General features: G+C 44.7%; 1 protein-coding gene across 1 annotated transcript in view; it reads right to left on the bottom strand.

The window, feature by feature from the left end:
• LOC144674684 (uncharacterized) overlaps window positions 1–14,569 on the bottom strand; it is a 112,703-nt gene that overhangs the window by 58,185 nt on the left and 39,949 nt on the right. The window contains 2 exon segments of the mRNA XM_078535924.1: window positions 2,444–3,243; window positions 10,983–11,143. Coding sequence (XP_078392050.1) covers window positions 2,444–3,243; window positions 10,983–11,143 — 961 coding nt within the window.

Genomic DNA, 14,569 nt, shown 5'->3' with positions numbered 1-14,569 from the left:
ATAGTATAAGTCTTTATTAACTATCGTGTTAAGTTCATTGTGCTGGTTTTTAATTTTCTTTTCTCTTATATACATAGTAAAGTTTGTTTTTGTTTAAAAATATGGAATCTTGTGGCGTAATTCTTTCAGTTAATCACTGGGTATTCGAATTTCTCTTTAAAAGTTAATGGTCTCGACTGGGATCCTAACAATAGCCACAAACAATATTTCGAAACAGAAAGAATATGATTTTCCTTATTTTGTACAAAGCATTACATGATGAGACACCCATAGCTAGGATTCCCAATAATTTCTGAGTTCAAGCAGTTCTTTTCATGAAATAATCTGATAATTGATGACTAAAATTGGAACTAATTGTTGTGCTTTCTAAAGCAGGAGGGCTATCGCCCAGCACAGAGGGTAATTTGGGATTTCTCCCATAGACCAATTGATAGGGACTATACCCTCCAACCATCTGAAGTGAATTCTTTACATGAATCATCCATGCCAGTGCAGTGGTCAACTTGCAGTTTGGCTGATCAGCTAAGATTTTATGCATTTCATTGATCACCGCGTGATTCCTTTCACAGAGTCCATTGCTGAAAGGACTTTCAGCTGTGATGTTCATGAACATAATGTTCATGTTTTCACACATGTCTCTAAACTCATTAGCAAATTCCCCTCCATTATCAGTCAGAAACTTAGCTGGTGCCCCAGGTCTAGTCCCTATCCATTTCTCCATGACTTGGTCTATAATCACTCTTTTGTCCTTGCCATGTGTTATGAGAGAAACACTAAATCGAGTTACTATGTCCATAAAGTGTAGAATGAAAATATTTCTGAATTTGTCCCATACCTTTAGCTCCATGGCAACTAACTTGTTCAAGTCACATGCCAAGGGAAGGTTTACAATAGGATGTGACGGTGTCCTCCGATACTTTTTACAGATTTCACACCTTGCATTAATCTCTTCTATGAGCCTCGTATGCTCTTCATCAACCACCCTGCAGGAGTTTTAATCTTTGACAAGAAGGGTGAGCAAACTGTCTTTGTAGCTTTAAGACAATTTGCTTTTCTTCTCGCTGATTCTTATCACTTGATTCCATTAATCTTTCTCAAACACTCTGATTCGAAACAGCAGGTATTGTTAAAGGGATACGATAATGCCCTTATTGAGTAAACTGCAGACTCACTGACTTTCCAAAAACAGTTGTCTTATCTTGATTCATGTCCAGTTGCAATTGTGCCTTTTACCTAAGGTTTACTCAACAGTGAGGGGATCTCACAAAAGACTACACCAGTCCTGATAAAGTGGCTGAATCCAGATATTTTGCATGGAATCACCACTCTTTTTAGTGGCTTCAATGTGTGACATCACCCAAACCTAAACAAGTTGAACCCTCCTTAACCTTATGTCCATCTTCACCACGAGGTGAATCTGGGTAACATCTTCACCAATCTGATCCACATACTGTCGAGGTGCAGCCACTATCTAACACAGCACAGTTGAAAGCGTCTGTGAACAATATACTCAGAAATGGACCAAAACTCTTTGTGACGAGTACAATTCCTTCAGAGTGATAATTGTCATGATCTTCAGCCTCAGAATTCTCTGTGTCATGAGTCACTTTGAAGACCCTGATTTTCCACTTTGGGCAGTTTGGCTCATAATCATATTTTGAGTTAATCCTGAAACACTTGTTAATTGTTCCCATTCACCTATTAGTGCTGTTCCAATCCAGATCTGTTAAAGGTGCTTTCGCCCTCATTCAAAACCTGTCAAAGTCCGATTATGCTCACAGGCTTTCTTGTAAATATTATCAATGAACCCGAATAGAAGATCCAAACCTTCATCGATATCCAACTGACAGGCATCCAGCTCACAAAATTCTTCTGTTCTGATTTTACTTTTGTTAGGAAGTGACAGTGCCAAGGCCAGACCTTGTTCCCTCCTTGGTTGGGACATAACCCGTGTCCACATATCCACTTCATTCTTCCACTGGTTGTATGGCTCAGACTCCAAGAACAGGCTGGGTATCTGACCCTGACAATTGCTTTCAGCCATTTCTCACAAAAATTACTAGGATTGGAAGCTTTTGTCCAAAATTTTATTTCCGTTTAGTTTCCATCCTTCGCCATTAGGCAAGCAATCTGTTACCATGACAGCCTTATGGTGAAGAAAGAAACTGGAGCCAGTCTTTACTTGGTATAGACTTATTCACAGAGTGAAACTTTAGTTATATAACTCCTGACTCCACTCCATGCCAGTAAGTTTCTTTTTATCTGTGCTCAAGTAACCATCCAATCAATTCCCTTCACCTATGTATATGTAACCACAGCTGATACAATTAACACCCACAGTCAGAGCATCGAAAGGGCCTGTAATCAGTGTGACTGCAATAGTGTCTCAGCAGGTTGGATGACTCCATGAATCCTTTCGCACACTCAGAGCGGGTGAACGGGCTCTCTCCTCTGTGTGAATTCGGCGGTGCTTCCGCAGGCTGGATGTATCAGCAAATTCCTTCTCGCACTCAGAACAGGTGAAAGGCCTCTCCCCAGTGTGAACACGCTGGTGTCTCAGCAGGTTGGATGATTCAGTGAATCCTTTCCCACACAGAGAGCAGGAGAACAGCCTCTCCCCGGTGTGAACTCGCCGGTGCTTCCATAGGCTGGATGAATTTGGGAATCCCTTCCCACATTCAGAGCAGGAGAATGGCCTCTCTCCAGTATGAACACGTCGGTGTGCCCGCAGGCTGGTTGACCGAGTGAATCCCTTCCCACACACGGAGCAAGTGAATGGTCTCTCTCCGGTGTGCGCTATCTGGTGCCGCAGAAGGTTGGTTAACCGAGTGAATCCCTTCTCACACACGGGGCAAGTGAATGGCCTCTCCCCAGTGTGAACAACACTGTGGTTCTGCAGGGTGGATGATTCACTGAATCCCTTCCCACAGACGGAGCAGATGTATGGCCTCTCCCCAGTGTGAACGCGTTGGTGCAACCGCAGGTGTGATGACTGAGTGAATCCCTTGCCACACACGGAGCAGGTGAACGGCCTCTCCCCGGTGTGAACTCGCTTGTGTGTAACCAGATGTGATGAGTGATTGAATCCCTTGCCACACTGAGAGCAGGTGAATGGCCTCTCCCCCGTGTGAATGCGTCGATGAATTTCGAGTGCAGATGGGGAACGGAATCTCTTCCCACAGTCCCCACATTTCCACGGTTTCTCTATGGTGCAGGTGTCCTTGTGTCTCTGCATGTTCGCCAATCAGCTGAAGCCTCATCTGTACACAGAATATGTGTACGGCCTCTCTCTGCTGTGAATGGTGCAATACTTTTTCAGGCTGTGTAACTGGTTAGAGCTCCCTCCACGGTCAATTCACTGAAACACTCGCAGTCAGGGGTGCGTGTCTCTGTGTTTTTCCATTCACATTGATGTTTAAAAATGTCAGAAAGAGACAGAGCGTTGATGAGTTTCTAGCTTTGATGGGGAAATCAATCCCTTCCCACAGTCCCCACATTTCCATGGTTTCTCAGAGGACCTGATGTCCTTGTGTCTCTCCAGGCTGGACAATCAGTTGAAGCCTTGTTCACAAGCAGAACACATGAATGATTTTTCCCTGCTGTGAATGGTGTGATTTTTATTCAGTCTGTGTAACGGATTAAAACTCTTTCCACAGCCAGTGCACTGGAAAACTCTCATTCGGGTGTGTGAATGTCTTGGTGCTTTATCAGTCACAGTGATGTTTGAAATCTTTTTCCACAGACAGAATAGACAAACGTTTACCCTTCCTCATTCAAAGGCCAGTGATATTCAGGTTCTGCTGAATCAAGTGACAGTGAGATCCTCCCCTTCTAACCTCCTGTAAAATGCGTTTACAGAAGTTATCACTGTAAATACAAGATATTTTCTTTTATTCATTCATGGGATGTGGGCTTTGCTGGCTGGGCCAGCATTTATTGCCCATCCCTAGTTGTTCTTGAGAAGGTGGTGGTGAGCTGCCTTCTTCAGCTGCTGCAGTCCATGTGGTATTAAATATATAAATTCAGAACAGAGAATTCTAGTTTCTATGGAACATTTTTCCCTCTCATTCCTCCAAATCTATAAATCTCTGTCCCACACATTCCTCTCCCTCTCTGCTCATTGTTCCAGACTCAGTGTCCAGTCTCCAACTTATTCTTTTCTCCTCTCCAGATTCTCTCTCCTCCTGTCCTTAAACTGGTGACTCAGGCTGTGGATCAATCCCACTCCTTCACTCTAATTCTACCAAATACCTTGCCTCAAAACAACAAATTACCTTCATTGACTTTAGCAGTGATGTTAAATGAACGGAAATAACCACCTTTTCCCAATTGGGCCTCCGGTTCAGTTTGGTGCCGCAGAGCAGCCGGAAGCGGCGGATGGTGATTCCGGACCAATAGGAAGAGAGGGGGCGGGGCTGGAGGACCGAGTTAGGGCTGCTGGTCCTCCAACCAATTGGAGTGAATGAGGGGCGGGGCCCTAATCGTACGCCCCGGCGCATGCGTGTTATGGGGTAGAGATTGGAGCATGCGCAGTGCGGGTGCTGGACGATGTCCTGTTGAATCCGTGGGGGGGAGATGATTTGAGGCAGGAGAGGAATAGAGGTGGCGGGTGGACTTGGAGGCTTCAGAAACACCTCATGTAGGCTCCCATATCCCATGTTTCCAACAAGCGGAACAGCAGTTGAGGGGTTTCTGATGACAGGCCCGAGGGTAACGGCCGCACCGCCATCTTGAGAAGGGAGGGTGTGCAGCCGGGCGCATGCGCGGCGACAGGGATGATGGGATTTGGACCCAGGAAATTCAAACCAAAGATCCCATCAGGATCTGAGCAAGTCAGAAACAGAAATACCTGGCAAAACTCAGCAGGTCTGGCAGCATCGGCGGAGAAGAGCACAGTTGACGTTTCGAGTCCTCATGACCCTTCAACAGAACTAAGTAAAAATAGGAAAGGGGTGAAATATAAGCTGGTTTAAGGGTGGGGGGGGAGAAGGGGGGGTTGTTGGGACAAGCAAGCAGTGATAGGAGGAGATGACTAAAAGATGTCACAGACAAAAGAACAAAGAGGTGTTGAAGGTGGTGATATTATCTAAAAGAATGTGCTAATTAAGTGGAGAGCAGGACAAGCAAGGTACAGATAGCTCTAGTGGGGTGGGGTGAAATAAGACTAAAAGGGCATAAAAGGTATAGATAAACAATGGGTGGAAATACATTTAAAAGTAATGGAAATAGGTGGGAAAAGAAAAATCTATATAAATTATTGGAAAAAACAAAAAGGAGGGGGAAGAAACGGAAAGGGGGTGGGGATGGACGAGGGAGTTCAAGATCTAAAATTGTTGAACTCAATATTCAGTCCGGAAGGCTGTAAAGTGCCTAGTCGGAAGATGAGGTGCTGTTCCTACAGTTTGCGTTGAGCTTCACTGGAACAATGCAGCAAGCCAAGGACGTAAGTCCCTCAAGTCACCAGGACCTGGGTATCATCTGCATCTGATTGTGGAAGGACAAACAGGGCTGCCTGCTCTGTTTGTGGTAAGTGTGACCCTGGTGTGACTGCACCGATGAATTTCCAGCTCTGATGGGTAACTGAAAACCTTTCCACAGTCCCCACATTTCCAGTTTCTCTCCAGTGTGACTGCGCTGGTTTTGTCTTCGGGCAGAAGAGCTGAAGCCTCGGCCACACACACAAAACACGTATACGTTTATCCAGGCTGGAAACGGGTCCCTTTGCTTCCATGTTCAAAGGCCGATGATATTCAGGTCCTCATGATTCTGTCAGATCTTGATGTGATGTTCGGTTTGTGTTTCCCGTCTGTAAATCCACCTCTTCCAACACGTTGAAAAATGAATTTAAAACAGGACAAGGGAGTGTGAGGGAATCAGAAAAACAGAAAGGCAGGTTGTGATACTGAGCTGAATGAATCTGGTAATTTGGGGGCTAGAATAAAGTGGGCAGAGCTTCAGGGTCCCAGTGACCAGGAGAGAAAATCATTGATTCGTTGATTTTATTCCAACTTTCCACACAGGCACCAGAGAACTGAACCTAGCCAGAGTAGAGGGAGGGAGGGAGATAACTGGGAAATGGCAGAGATGGTGAGATGGTTTTGAATATCAGCCCAGGGAGGAGGGAGAGTGTGTAGGATGGGGATTTACAGTTTTGGAGGAACAAGAGAGGGAAAAATGTTCGATAGTGACTTGAATTGTCTGTTCTGAATTTTCACCCTGTACTTATTGTTGACTTTGCTAAACTCCTTTTACAGGGCATTAGAAGGGGAGGATGCGCAAATGGAAAATTCAAACCAAACATCACATCAGGATCTGACATAGTCACTGGATTCATCAGGACCTGAATATCATTGGCCTTTGCATATGGAAAGGGAAATGTTTGTCTGTTCTGCCTGAGGGAAAAGATTTCAAGCATCAATGTGATTGGAAAAGCACCAAGACACAAATATCTGAGTGGGAGTGTTGCAGTGAACTAACTGTGGAAAGAGCTTTAACCAGTTACACAGCCTGAAAAAATATCACATTATTCACAGCGGGGAAAAATTGTGTACGTGTTTTGTGTGTGGACAAGGCTTCAGCTTGTCATGCAACCTGGAGAAACTCAAGGACATCCACGCCATGGAGAAACCATGGAAATGTGGGGACTGTGGGAAGGGATTCAATTACCCATCCAAGCTGGAAACTCATCGACGCACTCACACTGAGGAGAAGCCATTCACCTGCTCCGTGTGTGGGAAGGGATTCACTCAGTCATCTATCCTGCTAACACACCAGGGGATTCACAATAGAGAGACACCATTCACCTGTTCCATCTGTGGAAAGGGTTTCACTCATTCATCACATCTGCTGAGACACCAGCGTGTGCACATCTAGAGGAGGCTCTTACTGCTGCTGTTAATCTGCTCCATGTGTTGGAAGGGATCTACTTGTTCAGCCACCTCTTGACACATCAACATCTTCACTCTGATAAAAGACGTTGCAAATGCTCTGACTGAGAAGAGCTTTACAATTACAAATAACCTGCTGAAACTTCAAGAGGACATCAACAGGCTGCTGGATTGGGGAGACACAAAGCCTGACAAAATTCAACACAGAAAAATGTGAGGTGATACACTTCGATAGGAAGATTGAGGAGAGACTGATCATGTTAAACATTAATGAACAGTGAGAGCTGTGTAAGAATATGGGGCTGTTGAGGGTATTTTGAGAAATTAGGATTGCAAGCGTTAAATGGTCAGAAACATTTCTCTGAATAGTTTCTCTCTGCAATGAGATGCACTGCCTTGGACTTTCTACTGCCTCAAGGTTTTGAATGTGTGAGAAGTGGATTTGGTGTTGTATAAACTCCCTTATTATCCCAAGGAAAGAACAAGCGGAAGTTCTTCTTTGATTGTGGAAATACAGCGAGCTCTTGTAAACCTGGGGAATATTATCAATTAGAAATCCTTGTTGCTAATTTCCAGCATTGAGCTTTGACACAGTTAGAACACTCGTCACCATGAAGGTCCTGGGTTACCTCAGCACCATGGAAACAGACACCCAGTTTGCGTTTGTGCTCAAGCCCAGGGTGAAAAGCCGATAGGGGGAGGCTCAGGAACACTTCCCAGAGACAGAACCTACTAGGCTAATGATTGGCTAGAATGGGACTATAGGAGATCGATGATTGGATGGATTTTTCTGTGATTCCAGGTTTGGGGATTTATCCCAGTGGGTTTGAGTCATTCTCAGTTTGGAAAGGTCAGGAAGGTCACTGCTCCAAATTGGCTTAAACACGAATGTGAATCAGAGAAATGAGGCCCCTCCTACATCCCAATGGACAATAGTGCAGAATCAAATTCTTCTTTGTACTTTGTAAACTGCTGCTCAAACACAGTGTATTCAGTTTCACCTGAATAACTGTTACCAACATGTAGCCATCTTACAACCATTGAGCAGATTGTCATCGGAACAGGATGGTGCAGGCGCTATACAAATGCAAGCTGTTGTTGATATTGACTGCGGGCGGATTCAGTTGCCCATCTGAGCTGGAAACTTGGTCCAGTCCTGCCAGGGAGAGGGTGTTCACCAACTGCATGAGGAAAAGGATAAACTTGCTCACTCCATTTACTGACACGGCAGGACAGACACACTGAGAAACGGTTCAGAAACTTCACAGAGGTGAAGGGATTTCATCCAGTTTTCCCACCTGTTAACATCCCAGTTTAAAAAGATCAAATGGTTCAGTGCATTGTTACTGGAGAGAAGCTGTTTAAATGTTGTGTGTGTGAGCAGAGATTCACTCGTTCATCCGACCTGCTGAGACAACAGTGAGTTCACATCTGACTGTCGGGGTTAGATTTTGCTGTTATTTCTGCTGTTTGGGGGACCCTCGATTCTTCACTAACCCCCATTCCTCCTGGTGGATAATGGAGGGTCTGTGCACTTGGGCTTCTGTATAATTTTGCTCCTCATTATATTGATTGGCCCTCCAGCCCGAACCTCCACCCATCACAGAACAAAATGACTATTCACAAACTGGGACCTCCAGTGACGGGACATTTGCCCAGCGTTCCCCACGGTGGGGAATGTCCCCTATCTACACCACAGGAGACCAGTGCACAGGCACAGTTTCAAACAGGGTTTGGAGCATGTGCAGTGTGAGTAATGGCCATGGATGGCACTTGTTTTTCGTATCTGCAGTCGGTTAGCAGTCGAGGGGAGACAGAGGGAGTGATGGAGCCGGCGGGAGGGTGAGGATGCTTCACAAACACTTTCTGTAGGCCACAAACCCCAAATCCATGTTTGCACTGGTCCGGCATTCCCCAGTGACAGGCCCGGGTTAGGGGAACAGTGTGGAGCAGGGCGCACGCACGATCATCCTGGGCCAGGAAACAGGAGAGAATTTGTGAATTTCACAGAATCACAGAATGGTTACAGCACAGAAGGAGGCCAGTCAGCCCATCATGTCTGTGCTAGCTCTCCGAACAAGCAATTCACCTCGTGCCATTCCCCTGCCTTCTCCCTGTAACCCTGTTCATCCTTCCCCTTCAAATAATAATTCAGGGTTTGTATCCTGGGCTGACAGTGGTTGATTTTGGAAACTCAAAATCAGGGATTAGAAGGAGAGGATTTACACACAGCAAACTCAAAGCAAGAGAAATGTTTGTTCTGTCCTTGGTGATTGTTTTTGTAAAAACCTTAAACAGGGGGATTTACAGACAGGAAACTCAAACCAAGCATCATATCAAGATCTGACAGAGTCACTCGATTCATAAGGACCTGAATATCACGGCCTTTGAATCTGGAAGGAGAAATGTTTGTCTGTTCTGGCTGCAGGAAAAGATTTCAAACATCAGTGTAACTGGAAAATCACCGAGACACACACACACACACTCGAGTGAGAGTGTTCCAGTGCACTGACTGTGGCAAGAGCTTTAACCAGTCACAGAACCTGAGGAAACATCACACCATTCACAGTGGGGAGAGACTGTACACGTGTTCTGTGTCTGGTCGAAGCGTGAACTGATCATCCAACCTGGAGAGGCACAAGGACATCAACACCATGGAGAAACCGTGGAAATGTGGGGACTGTGAGAAGAGATTCAGTTCCCCATCCCACCTGGAAGCTCATCAATGCACTCACACTGGGGAGAGGCCGTTCACCTGCCCCATGTGTGAGAAGGGATTCATTCGGTTGTCCTGCCTTCAGACACACAAACTTGTTCATTCTGATAAACCGTTTACATGTTCTGACTGTGAGAAGAGCTTGAAAAGAAAACCAGATTTGCTGACTCACCAACGTATTCACACTGGGGAGAAACCGTTCACCTGCTCTGTGTGTGGAAATGGATTCACTCAGTCATCCAGCCTCCTGACACACCAACAAGTTCACACTGGGGAGAGGCCATTCAACTGCTCCATATGTGGGAAGAGATTCATTAATTAATCCCACCTACAGAGACACTAGCGAGTTCACAAGTAAATGCAGGGTTTCGATCCTGATATTATTGCTTCTGTTAGTCACATCCAGAACTGAACCATGTTCATTTTGAAACTTGGTGTTTGTTTCTGCTGATGTTAATGACCCCAATAACTGGCTGGAGATTAATATTCTGGATAAACGTTAAATAAACCAGCTTGGTGTCAAACACAGTGTGTGGAATATTTGTTTTTTCCAGGACAAGAGAAGATTAATTGAAATCTTGTTCTTGACAGTTCCATTTTTTGGCCTTTTCTCCTCTGTTAAAATAGGATTTGTATTTCTGCAGAGCCTTTCATGACACCAGGATGTCCCAAAGCATTTTACAGGCAATGAAATTCCTTTGAAGTGCAGTCGATGTTGGAATGTAGGAAATACAGCAGCTCATTTGTACACAGCAAGATCCCACAGACAAGAAGTTGATAATACCCAGATAGTCTGCTTTAGTGATGTTGATTGAGGGACAAATATTGACCAAGAATATGGGGAGAAATCTCCTGCTCTTTGAAATAGCCCCAATGGATCTCTTACACCTGCCCGTTCAGTCTCATCTGAAAGACAGGACCTCATACATTGCAGGGCTCTCTCAGTACTGCAGTGGAATGTCAGCCTAGATTTTATGTTCAAATTCTAGAGGTGGATTTGAACCCACAACCTCCTGACTCAGACATGAGAATGCAACCTCTGAGCCATGGCTAACACCTCATCATTACTTTGGATTTTTCCAGTTCTCAGAATCTTGGCCAATCTCATGGACAGGTTCCAGCTCCCCTTACCTTCTAGAGTGCCTCTCCTCGCCCGGATACCCTGGGGAGGTATCAGTAACACACCCGTGTACCTGCCCTCAGAGTGTTTAATGGGAAAGTGTGGACAGAGAGCCGGAGGGACAGTGAGTGTCCTGGACATTATTGTACAGTCTGCTCCATATCCCATTCCTGGCTCTGAGTCTTTTGGTGATGATTTGAATTTGATGTCCTCTAGTTACTGACTCACCGACTGGTGGAAACAGTTTTTTCTCATTTACCTGATGAAATGTTGAACCTCTCCCTCAGATCTCCAATCAGCCTTTGTTCTAATGAAAAGAGCCCCAGTTTCTCTAATCTCTGCTGATAACTAAAGCCTCTCTTCCCTGGGATCATCTCAGTGAATCTCTTCTGCACCCTCTCCATGGCCTTGACATCCTTCCTGGTGTAAGATCCCCAAAACTTGACTCAATATTCTAACCGCAGCCTAAACAATGATTTGCACAGGTTTACATGACCTCTGTCCTTTTGAACTCTACACCCCGAATTATAAAACCCTGGATTTTACCAACTTGTCCTCCCACCATTAAAGGTTTGTGTCTCTGAATACCTTGTACGTTTTAGAGATATTAACACAACATGACTAAAATACATTGACATCCAATGTCTGATCTAACGTGTATTATGGGATAGAGAAGTTTAGTCAGAGTTAGAAACTCAAACAGACTCTTCACTGTAGACAGGTCACCATGGCAACACTGATAAGACATTCCATTCCACAGAATCGACTCACTGGAAACTCTAATCAGATCAGGGGAAAGGACAGAGTTTGTCTGTTATTAACCACAATAGAAATGTAAACAAAGTGAGGAATGGAATAGATTAGATTATCATCTGTGATGTTTATATCTGTAATGTAAAACTAAAATAAATAACAGAATTAAGAGTAGGCAGGGGAGTTTAGGGAGAATGAGAAAATTACTGAAGAAAAGTAACTGCTGGGAACGAGGGAAGGTGTCCCTGTAAGTCACGGATTAGAGAAATTCCAGCTGTCTTTTCCTCACTTCCTGCTAAAACCCAACAGAGGAGACAAAGAGTCAGGGGCCAGAGCTGGATCACTACAGAGTATAAAAATGAAGGGCTCTGATGTAAGGGGGCAATCAGGACTGAAGATACCGGAGATCAAGCTCAGGGTGCCCGAGGTTCCATCCAGCTGACTGACCATGTAAGTGACTGTGGATTGGATAAAGAGAAAAAGGGAGGCTTATGGCAGTTTCGCTGGGCTCAAAACAGCGGAAGCCCGAGAGGAATATAGAATGTGTAGGGGGGAACTTAAAAAGGAGATTAGGAGAGCAAAAAGGCGGCATGAAGAAACATTGGCAGGTAAAATAAAGGAAAATCCAAAGTTATTTTACAAGTACCTTAAGAGTAAGAGGATAACTAGGGAAAGAGTCAGGCCCATTAAGGACCACAGTGGTAACTTGTGTGTGGAGCCGGAAGATGCAGGTAGAGTTCTAAATGAATGCTTTGTGTCGGTGTTCACAAGTGAGAGGGACGACGTGGGTATGGAAATCAGGCAGAAGGACTGTGATATAATTAAAGAAATTAGCATTGAAAGGGAGGAGGTTCTAAATGGTCTGGCAGGCTTAAAATGAGATATATCTCCAGGCCAGGATGAAATGTATCCCAGGCTGTTGAGTGAGGCAAGGGAGGAGATAGTGGAGGTGCTGGCAATAACTTTCAATACCTCTCTGGCCACAGGAGAGGTGCCAGAAGACAGCCAGTGTGGTACCATTATTCAAGAAGGGAGGAAGGAATAAATCAGGGAACTACAGGCCAGTCAGTCTAACCTCAGTGGTGAGGAAACTATTGGAAGCAATTCTGAGGGACAGAATTAATCTACACTTGGAGAGGCAGAGATTAATCAAGGACAGCCAGCATGGTTTTTTTAAGGGGAGGTCATGTCTGACCGATGTGATTGAATTTTTCAAAGAGGTGACCAGGTGTGTAGATGAGGGCAGTGCATTTAACGTAGTCCACCTGGACCTCAGCAAGGCTTTTGATAAGGTCCCGCATGGGAGACTGATAACGAAGATAAGAGCCCATGGGATCCCAGGCAATTTGGCAAATTGGATCCAGAATTGGCTGAGTGGCAGGAACCAGAGGGTGATGGTCGAGGGGTGTTTTTGTGACTGGATGCCCATGTCCAGTGGGGTTCCACAGGGATTTGTGTTGGGTCCCTTGCTGTTTGTGGTATATATAAACTATTTAGACTTGAATGTAGGAGGGTTGATCAGTAAGTTCGCGGATGGCATGAAAATTGGTGGGGTGGTAAATCGTGAGGAGGATAGCCTTAGATGACAGGAGGATATAGACAGGCTGTTCAGATGGGCTGATCAGTGGCAAATAGAATTTAATCCGGATAAGTGTGAGGTGATGCACTTGAGCAGGACAAACAAGGCACGGGAATAAACGATGAATGGTAGGACCCTGGGAAGTACTGAAGATCAGAGTGACCTTAGTGTGCATGTCCACCGGTCCCTTAAGGTAGCATGACAAGTGGATAAGAAGGCATATGGGATACTTGCCCTTATTAGCCGAAGCATAGAATATAAGAGCAGGGAGGTTATGCTGGAACTGTATAAAATGCTGGTTAGGCCACAGCTAGAGTATTGTGTGCAGTTCTGGAATCCACATTATCGGAAGGATGTGATTGCACTAAAGTGAGTGCAGAAGAGATTTACCAGGATGTTGTCTGGGCTGGAGAGTTTTAGTTGTGAGGAGAGATTGGATAGTCTGGGGTTATTTTCCCTGCAGCAGAGGAGATTGAGGGGGGACATTATTGAGGTGTATAAAATTATGAGGGGCACAGATAGGGTAGACAGGAAGGAACTTTTCCCTGTGGTGGAGGGATCAATAGACAGGGGGCATAGATTTAAGGTAAGGGGCAGGAGGTTTAGAGGGGATGTGAGGAAGAATTTTTTCACCCAGAGGGTGGTGGGAATCTGGAACTCACTGTCTGAAAGGGTGGTAGAGGAAGAAACCCTCATAACATTTAAAAGTATTTAGACGTGCACTTGCGATGCCATGACATACAAGGCTATGGGCCTAGTGCTGGAAAATGGGATTAGAATAGTTCAATACTTGCTTGACTGGCGCAGATGTGATGGGCCGAAGGGTCTTCTTCTGTGCTGTAGACCTCTATGACTCTATGACACTTGGGACTTGGATGTTTACGCAAATTGACGGAACAATATAAGATAAAGCAGAGGACGTGAATCTTCTCATTTCTTTATTTCTGTATTTCTTAAGAAGGTATTAAAGTTGCTGACATGAAACCTCATCAGTGTGTTTATTAATAAGAAAATGTAAACTAGAATCTTCCCTGTCTTTACTGTTCTATTTCTCCAGTCCTTCTAAACCATAGGCATTTAGTGAATATTTTAGCTTTTTAATTCAGGAAATTTATCACCTCATATTTTCTGTGTTAAATTTAATCTGACATGTTACCTGCACCAGTTACTAACTTATGTATTCACAGTGAGTCACTTATATTCCTCTTCACTGTTCTGCCCATTTCCTATTGTAAAATCATCTGGAGATTTTGATTTTAAACCCATAAAGCGAAACCCAATCATTCCTTTATATTGAGAAGAGCAATGGTCAAAACACCAACCCTGGGAGAGAACTGGATAGTCTGAAGGATATCCATTTGTCACTCCTTTTTTAAATTTATTTCCTGGGATGGGTATTGCAGGCAGTGCCAACATTTGTTTCCCATCCCTAATTGCCATTTGAGGGTAGTTAAGAGTCAACCACATTGCTGTGGTCTGGAGTCTCGTGTAGGCCAGGCCAGGTAAGGATGGCA

Source organism: Cetorhinus maximus, unplaced genomic scaffold (assembly GCF_964194155.1).
Source record: "Cetorhinus maximus unplaced genomic scaffold, sCetMax3.hap1.1 HAP1_SCAFFOLD_749, whole genome shotgun sequence".
Taxonomy (NCBI): domain Eukaryota; kingdom Metazoa; phylum Chordata; class Chondrichthyes; order Lamniformes; family Cetorhinidae; genus Cetorhinus; species Cetorhinus maximus.
The sequence above is the reverse complement of the archived record's forward strand: the minus strand, read 5'-3'. Positions and strand labels throughout refer to the sequence as shown.